The sequence below is a fragment of the Elephas maximus genome, chromosome 8 (genome assembly GCF_024166365.1).
Source record: "Elephas maximus indicus isolate mEleMax1 chromosome 8, mEleMax1 primary haplotype, whole genome shotgun sequence".
NCBI classification, from domain to species: domain Eukaryota; kingdom Metazoa; phylum Chordata; class Mammalia; order Proboscidea; family Elephantidae; genus Elephas; species Elephas maximus.
This window is the reverse complement of record NC_064826.1, coordinates 121,416,239-121,426,227: the sequence shown is the minus strand read 5'-3', so window position 1 is coordinate 121,426,227 and position 9,989 is coordinate 121,416,239. Positions and strand designations below refer to the sequence as shown.

General features: G+C 48.7%; 1 protein-coding gene across 3 annotated transcripts in view; it reads right to left on the bottom strand.

The window, feature by feature from the left end:
* Positions 1 to 647: 647 nt before the first annotated feature.
* The window catches only part of POLM (DNA polymerase mu), a 32,356-nt gene continuing 23,014 nt past the window's right edge, over positions 648 to 9,989 (bottom strand). Inside the window, exons 6-11 of one of the 3 annotated variants that reach the window (XM_049893921.1) lie at positions 3,778 to 3,898; positions 1,959 to 2,091; positions 1,667 to 1,769; positions 1,301 to 1,546; positions 1,136 to 1,219; positions 648 to 819 (exon numbers count right to left, since the gene is read on the bottom strand). In XM_049893921.1, the coding sequence (XP_049749878.1) occupies positions 733 to 819; positions 1,136 to 1,219; positions 1,301 to 1,546; positions 1,667 to 1,769; positions 1,959 to 2,091; positions 3,778 to 3,898 (774 nt within the window). In that variant the 3' untranslated portion in view covers positions 648 to 732. The remainder of the gene's footprint in view (positions 820 to 1,135; positions 1,220 to 1,300; positions 1,547 to 1,666; positions 1,770 to 1,958; positions 2,092 to 3,777; positions 3,899 to 9,989) is intronic. The other 2 variants (XM_049893923.1, XM_049893922.1) reach the window with 2 other exon arrangements.

Genomic DNA, 9,989 nt, shown 5'->3' with positions numbered 1-9,989 from the left:
TCCGGGGCCTTCTCCTCTTGCAGTAGCACACCACTAGAAGGCAGGAAGGACAGCTTCCACCTAATGGCCCACTTGCTGGCTCAAAGCAGCTGCTGGGCAAAAGGCCACATTGCCCTCCTCCTGGCACTTTGGATCAATATCCTGCAACAGTAACAATAATTGCAACCGGTATTTATTGAACACTGGGTCAGGCATTGTGCTGGGCAATTCACACTCAGTCTCAGGCTCACTGGCTCCGTGAAGTGAACACCATTCAGAGCCCCCCTTAATGGTGAGGAGCCTGAGCACAGAGGGGCTGAGCACTCACCCAAGGACGCCCATCAATGATGCTGCACTGAGCCTGGGCGTGCACAGATCTCCTTCCTATGGCCCAGGCAGAGCTGACAGATGGGCAGTGTGCCAGCAGAACGGACCTCAAGCAGAGCCCCACCCCACGACCCCCAATCACACTCCGCACAGCCGTGTGTTCAGATAACACAGCTCTTTAATCCCAGTGCAGACTCTCATTCCACTCCACAGAAACAGCACAACGTCCGGGCTCTGGGCTGAGCTGGACAAGGAGCACCTCAGTCCAGGTGGGTGGGAACTTAGCCCTCCACTTGGGGGTGAGGGTGAAGACACAGGGACAGTAGCACATCTTCTCCTTCCAAGGAGGCATGTGGGGTCTGGTGCCTGGGAAGCTCCCAGGGAAGTGAGGGCTGGTGATGGCAGGGGAGGTGCCGGTGGGCAGGATCAGGCATTCCTCTGCTCAGGGGGAATGTACTCCAGGCCCAGGTGTCTGAAGATGTCCTCCTCTGAAGTCACATGCAAACACTTCTTCTGCAATGGAAGGAGAGGCAGGGTAGCCGCGAGCCAGGCTCTGAGCAGTCCCATAGCATGTGCTCATCCTAGGCCTTCCACTGTGGCAGGCATGGAGAGCCATCAGGGCCGCTTCCATGGAGAGGCCGTGGGGTGAGGCTGTGAGGGCAGGCACTACCATGTGGGTGTACTCTTGACCAGGCCTGGATCAGGTGTGCAGGGGCCCAGATTCTGGCCCTGCGGGTATCAGGAATGGAAGGTTCTGGGGCCTAGATTCAGATTTGTCCCCCGTGGGCCAGGGAACAGTCCGTGAGGCTCCCAGGCCATGGCAACATACCTGCTCTGGGTCAAAGAGCGCGTGACTATTCAGCCACAGCCCCTTCTCCTTCCGGCTGAACCAGCGTAGCTCCCGTTCGAAATGCTGAGGTGAGAAGAGATTGCCACTAGCAGGGCCCACGCCAACCACCCACCGGGCCCACCCCTCCACAACACACTGCTCTACCTTGGAGCCAGTCCAGCCAAGCAGGGCAAAGGGGAACTGGCTGACTGGGGTGACCACTAGGTCTACCCTCACAGCCTTCCAGGCCTGGCACGGTCTCTGCGGCCCCTCAACAGCTGCCCCGGGGGGTTGCGGCAGGCGGAAAATGCAGAAACTCTTCTCAAAGGCGTCCATGGTAGAGTTCTGCCACGCCGGGTGGCCAGGGTCCCCATAGTGGTTGTGCTGGTGGTGGTGGTACAGGATGAGGCCCTGCAGGGAGAAGTGGGCAGGTGGGCACCGCCCAGCAGTGCTTGGAGATGCAGAAGCAGGCTCACTGCAGGCACTGCCCCGCACCTCCTACTGGCCACTCCCATGCCCTGAGTCACGCACCTGGTTCCTCAGGCAGCCCACCACTCTGGGCAGCAGCCCCGCCTCCTGGCCTTCCTGAGGGTGAGTGATGAGCAAGTCCACGTCGTGGCCCTGCAACTTCCCCCTGAGGGGGACACGGCTGACTCCGTGGCCCTGATCTGGAAACGCATCACATACCCCCTCCCTCCAGCCAGGGCTCCTTTCAGTGAGGGGTGGACCTGCCTTAGTGTTGCCCGGCGCCCTTCACTGGGAGAGTCTAGAGCAGAGCCAGGAAGGGCACATTTGGGCTCCTGTTGTTCAGGGACCCCCTTACCTCCGGAAGCCACCAGTCAGCATGACAGTGGCACCCGGCAGGGCCTGTGCCACAGCTGCCTCCACAAGCCGCTGCAGAGCCTCCGCGTCCTGCCGCTGCACTGGGGTGCTCAGGTCTTGGTGGTGCTGGAGCCCTGCAGGGACCCGCTTCTGCTGAGTCCCAGCATGCTTACCTGCCAGAGCCTGTGCCCTCCCCAAGCACAGGCACCTGCCCTGGGGGTCCATGGAGCCAGCCAGGAGAAGTCCCCGAGGAGGGAGCAAAGGCAGGGCACAGGGACCAGAACAAGATCCCAATCTAAGCACGACACTATCCCCACCCCCTTTTTAAATTAAACTTGTTTTGAGGTCATTGTCGACTCAGCTGCAGTATAAAGAGTAACACAGAGATGCTGTATTCCCTGTGCTCAGTTTTCCCCAGGGGTAACACCGCACAGAACTGCACCATTACACCAGGACCCCAACACTGACTGGGAGTCCTGCCTCACTTTTAATGCCTCAGTTTTCCCATCTGTAAAATGGGATTGGCAGGGGGATAGAGAGACGTGGTTAATTTGGCTCTGCCACCTGTCAATACCTCACTTTAACCTAAGTCTCCCGCCTCCTCACCTGCCCAGTAAGAACTGTAGTACCCACCACACACAGCTGAGGGGGTTTAAAAGTGAGAATTACAGTGCTTAACACAGAGCAAGCTCTATAAATGGCTACTGGCTACTCCTATCTTTACTTGTGGGCAGAGGCAGCGGAGTGGAGCCAGAGGAGTGGTACACACTTAACCCTCTGTTAGGCATGGCTCTCACTTCCCATTTGACTATACCAGATGCCCCTCCTAAGGCCCCCTAAGTGGCCTCCTCTCCCCCATCTACAGTCTTCCGGAATGGCTTTTGAAATAATAAGTGTCAGCCTTCGCCAGCCCCAGAGAAGCAGTTCAAAGAGGCAGTGAGCTGGTGGTGTCTGCTTGGCCATGGGGGATTCCTCAGCCTGCCAGGGGTCCAGGCCGCTCTGAGAGTACAGCCTCCAACCCAGGGTGAGCCAAGCAACCGGGGAGGGCCTCCATGGAGTAAGAGGAAAGCCAACCACGTGCTAGGCGTTCCCTGAGGAGCTACAGAATTCCAGTGCCATGGTTATCTTCCTCCTTTCACAGAAAAAGTAACACAGGCTCAGAAAGGCCATGGTCACATGTAACATAGGTGACAGAGGCAGGACTCAAACCCAAGCCTGAGAACTAAAGTTTACATTCTTTCCACTGCATGGTGCCACCTCCCCACAATGGCCCCTCACCTCCTCTACCGTGCCCCTAACCTTCTATGGGCATGGGGCCACAGCTGTCAGTTAGGCCCATGTGCAGCCAGCACGAGAAACCACACTGGGCAAGGAGACACGCCCAGGGCCCAGGCTGCTCAGGCGTACCCTGCCCGGTGCCACTGTCATGCTGACTGGTGGCTTCCGGAGGTAAGGGGGCCCCTGAACAGCAGAGGCCCAAATGTGCCCCTCCTGGCTCTGCTCCAGACTCTCTCAGTGAAGGCAGCTGGGGTTGGTGCTGAGAAGACCCTGGAGTCAGGAGTAAGAAGCCTATCCCTGCACCCAGTAGGAGCCCCCAGAATGTCACTGTCATTAACTAAGGGTGGGGGTAGCCCCACCTCCACAGGGTGGGCACCCCTTTTCCTGGGCTGCCCACTCTGCAGCTTCTCTTCTCCTGGCCCCCCAGGCAGAAATTGGTGTCTGCTATGTGTCAGTGGAGAGGAGTCTACTATATGGGAAGCTTTCAAGATCCAGGTGGCTTTTGGGGAAGCCCAGGGCTCACTCTTGCACTGAGGGCTCACCTACTTTCTGCTGCTGGGTCAGTTTCTGGGGCTGCTTGAGGAGGTCATCCAGGGTTCGCAGCCCTTCCTGGTACCACCGGTCAGCAGTCTTCACCCCAACCCCAAAGATCTGGGTGAAGAGCTGTGTGGAGGAATTAACACCATTAGCATGGTCAGAAGCAAAACTCTTATAGCAAGATGAAGATGAAGGTCCTGCTCTTTGCCAAGGGCCAGCTGTGTGCCGGACTTTGCTGCAGGGGTTTCATCTGCTCCCCCACAGGTGTTTCAAACCTGCACCCTCGCACTGCATCATCATGGCAGCATGATGGAACAGGCACTTGCTGTCATCCATGTCTTGCAGATGGAGAAACGTGACCTCAGAGAGTTTAAGCAACCTGCCCAAGGTCACACAATAGAAGGCACAAACCTCGTAGTCTGGCCCAGAGAATGTGCTTTTCACCTGATCTATGCTGCAGTCCTCCCAGGTGATGCAGGGAAGAAAATTCATACCCACCTCCCTCCAGCAGCCCCAAAGAGGGTGCAGTGTCAGGGGTCAGGAATGGGGGCTCTGCCTCCCACCTGCTGAAAGACCTTGGAGAGCTACCTTCTTCTCCGGGCCTTGATCTGCTTCTCTGTAAAAGGTCTCTCCCCAGAATTTAATAAGGTTCTAGACTGTGACTCTAATATAAGCCAAATAGTCACCCAATAAGCCACTGGAGCACAGGATCTTAGTTTACTTGAAAATCCACACCTCCCTAACCTAGTAAGAGCTGCAACCCAATAGCTCTTCCTGACAACAATGACAGGGGGCCCAAAGAGTCTACAACAAAACTGTTATAGCTAACAGAAGTATTTAGCAAAGTTACAGGGTACAAAGTCAACAAACAAAAATAGATGAGTTTCTATACATCAGCAAGGAAAAATCTGAAAGGGAAATTAGGGAAAGAATTCCACTTATAATAGCATTTAAGAGAATAAAATACCTAAGAATAAATTTAACCAGGGATGCGAGGGGCTTATACAGTGAAAATTATAAAGCACTGCTGAAAGAGGTAAACAGAAAGATGTCCCATGTTCAGAGACTGGAAGGCTTAATATTGTTATGATGTCAATACTACCCAAAGCGATATATAGTTTCAACATAATCCCGATCAACATTCCATAAGCCTTCTTTACAGAAATAGAAAAACCAATCCTTAACCTCATATAGAATGGCAAGAAGCCCTGAATAGCTAAAAAGCAATTTTGAAAGAGAAGAACAAAGTAGGGGGACTCACACTTTCCTGATTTTAAAACATATTACACAGCTACAGTAATCAAAATAGCCTGGTACTAGTATAGCAACAGACACACAGACCAATGGAATAGAATTGAGAGTCCAGCAATAAACCCACACATCTATGGTCAAATGATTTTTGACAAGGGTGCTAAGTCCACTCAATGGGAAAAGAAGAATCTCTTCAATAAATGGTACTGGGAAAACTGGATTCCAACATGCAGAAAAATGAAACAGGATCCATGCCTCACACCACACACAAAAACGTAAAACAAATTCAAAATGCATTAAAGACCTAAATGTGCAAACTGAAACTATAAAATTCTTAGAAGACCAGGCAGAGGCAACGCCAATAGGCCTAGCTTTCAACAATGGGTTATCTAGTATAACAACAAAAACCACAAATAGCAAATGACAAAATAAATAAATAGGACCTCATAAAAATTAAACTTTTGTTCATCAAAGGACTTTACCAAAAAAATGAAGAGACAAGCTACAGACCAGACGAGTATCTTTGGAAACCATAAATCCAATAAGAATTTAATAACCAAAATATATATATAAAATTTTGACAGCTTAACAACAAAAAGACAAATAATCCAAGGAGGACATTCAAGTGGCCACCAAACAAATGAAAAGATGCTCAGTGTCATTAGCCATCAGAGACGTATAAATCAAAACCACAATAAGATACCACCGCACTCCCACTAGGATGGCTAAGATAAAAAACACCGGCAAATAGCAAACATCGCCGAGAATGTGGGGAAATTGGAACCCTTATCCATTGCTAGTGGGAATGCAGAATGATATAGCCATTGTGGAAAACAATGTGGCAGTTCCCCCAAAACCAAAAATAGAACTACCATATGACCCAGCAACTACATTCCTAGACATACACCCAAAGGACTTGAAAGCAGTGACTCAAGAAGAGACTTGTACCCCCGTGTTCACTGCAGCACTATTCACAACAGCCAAAGGTGGAAACAACCTAAACGCCCATCAACAGACAAATGAAGAAACAAAATGTGGTACATACATGCAATGGAAAAGTATTCTGCCAGTAAAAGAAAGAAATTCTTCACATATGCTACAATATGGATGGAGCTTGAAGACATTATGCTGAGTGAAATAAGTCAATCACAAAAGGACAAATATTGTATGACCTCACTTAAATAAAAGTTTATTAGTGGTTACCAGGGCAGGAAGGGGGGGGGTTGGGAGTTTATTACTTATGAGTACCGAGCTTCAGTTTACGGTGATGGAAAAATTGTATTAAGGGTAGGGTTGCACAGCTGATTACTGTAATGCTGTCAATAAGTTGTATTCCTATAAAAAGCTGAATAGGCAAAAGTTGTCTGATAGATATATTTACAACAATTAAAAAATAATAAAAAATAGCTGCTGAGGCTACTTATGCACAACCAAACACCTCATGGGATTTGTTTCCTTGGTTTAAAGGTTTAGGGTCATGGTTTCATGGGACATCCCAGTTAATTGGCCTAATGATGTGTCTAGTGCCTCTCTTCTACCTCCTAGTTAACTGTGTAGGCACCTGCCCTCACACGTATTTCCCACACAAGTCACCTGCCATGCATAGCTTGTCCCCAACCCCAGCTGGGCCAGCAACGTCTCTGTTTCTCCTCCAACTACAGCTGGTTGGTCAGAGTGGAGCTCTGCCCTAGGCCAGCCATTCAGTCCTTCCACAACTGAAGGGAGAGAGTCAGGCCAATGCAGCAGTGGGGGACATGATATATGATACTAGTACCGTCAGTGGCATCTCTGTGGCACGTCTCCTGCTGTGTAGTGGAAGGTAGATGTGGCAGGAGGATGAAGACAGCATGCAGAGAGAGGCAGAGAGGATAAACGGAGGCCTGGCAATCCTCCAACACCTGTTTCCAGGCTCCTGAGACCAGCAGAAACCCCACCCTTTCTGGATTTGCTGGTCCATCCTTTCCCTGAATTCTTTAACAGTTTGAAAGAGTCACTGCCACTTGCAGCCAACAGAATCCTAATAAAATTCTAATGAGGTTATTCCAATTACACTGTTCATAAAAATAAGCTTCTAATCATTAATACAGTTTTCTGCCAACCTGGATGCCTCCTGAGACTCTGCGGTGCCCAGCAGGGGGCAATCAGAGACAGCTCTGATATCTCTCCACACATTTCTCGCCTCTGCCAGGGCTGACAATAAGACCCACACGTGTGCCTCACGGGAAATCCCCCACCCCAAGGTTGTTTCTTTCCATCCCAGTCCCCAGCACGGTCTTCTTGCCTTCCCAAACTTCCAGCGCCACCTCATGGCTCTGGCTTCTGCTCATCCAGTCCCCCAACAATTTCCCTATTCTCTGCCTTCACACGCCACTCAAGTCTCCTCATTGAAGCCCTTCCTGTTGACTCCAAGAGCACTCTTGTGTGACTCCCATAGCACCGTGACCTTACCCTCCCAGGAGAGCCATCCTTCACTGGTCTTGAGGTCACTTATCCCACAACCTTCAGGTACAAAACCAAGGGCAGTTCTGACTCAGACAAGCAAACAGAGTGTGCAAAAGAGCCCGGGTGGCGTGGCCCAGTCAATGCCAGGTAAGAAGGAGGAGGTACACTGTGGGGACAGGTAGGCTGACAGCACCAGGAAGGTCATACACAAGACTGTAAAGAAGGAGGGGACAGAAGATATTCAGTGCAATATACACAGCCCTATACACTCAACTGTCCCTGCAGCAACCAAATAAAGGTCACACTTCGTTCAGGATACTCTGTTTAAGATGCCAGAGCATGTAATATATTTGAAGAATATTCCATCAAAAATAGTCCAGGAGTGTGTTCAGCTATAGATTATCAGATAACAAAAGATAAAATAGATAGCTGGAACTTCATAAGAATTAAATACTTTTGTACATCAAAGGGCCTTATCAACAAAGTGACAAAATAACCTACAGAATGGGAGAAAATTTTCAGGAACTTTATATTAGATAAGGGTCTAATACCAAAAATATATGTAAAACTTCTACAATTTAACAACGAAAAGACAAACAAACCAATTTAAAAAAATGGGCAAAGGACTTGAACAGTTAACCAAAGAGGATATTCAGATGGCCAACAAACATGAAAAGATGCTCAACATCATTAGCCAGTACCCAGCCACACCCAGAGCCATCGAGTCGATTCCAACTCATAGCGACCCTATAGACAGAGTAGAACTGCCCCACAGAGTTTCCAAGGAGCACCTGGCGGATTTGAACTGCCGACCCTTTGGTTAGCAGCCGTAGCACTTAACCACTACGCCAGTAAAAAGGAGACGCAAACCCAAATCAAGAATAAAACCAAACTTATTGCTGTTGAGTTGATTCTGACTCATAGAGACTCTATAGGACAGAGCAGAACTGCCCCATATAGTTTCCAAGGAGTTCCTGGTGGATTCGAACTGCCGACCCTTTGGTTAGCAGCTGTAGCACTTAACCACTATGCTACCAGGATTTCCCAAATCAAGAATGGCAATGATCAAAAAAATGGAAAACAAGTGTTGACAAGGCTGTGGAGAAACTGGGACCCTTGTTGCTGATGGCAATGTAAAATGATACAGTCGCTGTAAAACAGTTTAGAGGTTCCTCAAAAAGTTGAACATAGAATCACCATATAACCCAGCAACTCAATTCCTTGGTAAGGTAAAACCTTCAAAAGCTGGAACCTATGTAAGGTGGAAACCCGTCAGTTAGGGAAAACTCAAATACAGTGAAACCTGTGAGAAGTGGAACTCGAAGGGACTGCCTTGGTTTTCCGGGTCTTGCAAGTTTTCCATTTTTCACAGGGTGCAGTCTTACCACTTTTCCATTGCTTGTTTTAGTGGAAAATAATTCCTTCTCTGATAGGTTTCCACCTTACACAGGTTCCAGCTTTCACAGGTCTTACTGTATTTTCCAAGGAGCCCTGGTGGCGCAGTAGTTAAGCACTCAGCTGCAAACCAAAAGGTCAGCAGCTCAAACCTATCAGCTGCTCTGTGAAAGAAAAATGTGGCAGTTTGCTTCTGTAAAGATTTACAGCCCTTGGAAACTCCATGGAGCAGTTCTACTCTGTCCTGTAGGGTCTCTATGAGTTGGCATTGACTCGATGGCAGTGATTTGATTTACTGTGTTTTCAGCTAACAGAGGGCAATAGAAAAGTGGTAGACTGCACCCTGTCAAAGATGGAAAAGTTTCCAGACACAGAAAACCAAGGCAGCCACATCTAACAGGTTCCACTGTATATATCCAGAAGAAGTGAAAGCAGGAATGCAAACAGAATTCTATATACCCAATGTTCATTGCAACACTTTTCACGGTAGCCAAAAGGTGGAAACAACTGAAATGTCCATCAACAGATGAATGAATAAACAAAATGTGGTATGTACATACAATTGAATATCATGCAGCCATAAAGAGAAATGAAGTTCTGATGCATACCACAATATAAACCTTGAAAACACTATGCTAAGTGAAATAAGTCAATCACAAAAGGGCAAACACTGTATGATCTCAATTATATGAAACAAGCAAATATATAGAAACCAAAGATTATTGATGATTACCAGACGTGGGAGGGAACCCTGGTGGCGCAGTGGATAAGAGCTCAGGTGTTAACCAAAAGGTCAGCAGTTCAAATCCACCAGCTGCTCCCTGGAAATCCTACGGGGCAGTTCTACTCTGTCCTATGGGTCGATATGAGTTGGAATCGACTTGATGGCAATGGGTTATGGGTTAGATGTGGTAGGCAGTGGGAAAAGGGGAGTTTTTGTTTGGAGGGCACTGAGTTTATGTTAATGGTGGTGGTATGTTTTGGACGAGGATAGCAATAATGGTGGTACAACATGAAAAATGTAATCAATGTCACTGAGTTGTAAACATGGAAGTTGTCTTGGCAATTTTTTGTGTGTATGCTTTGATCACAATTAAAAAAAGAGAGACAGAGAAATAGTCCAGGACTG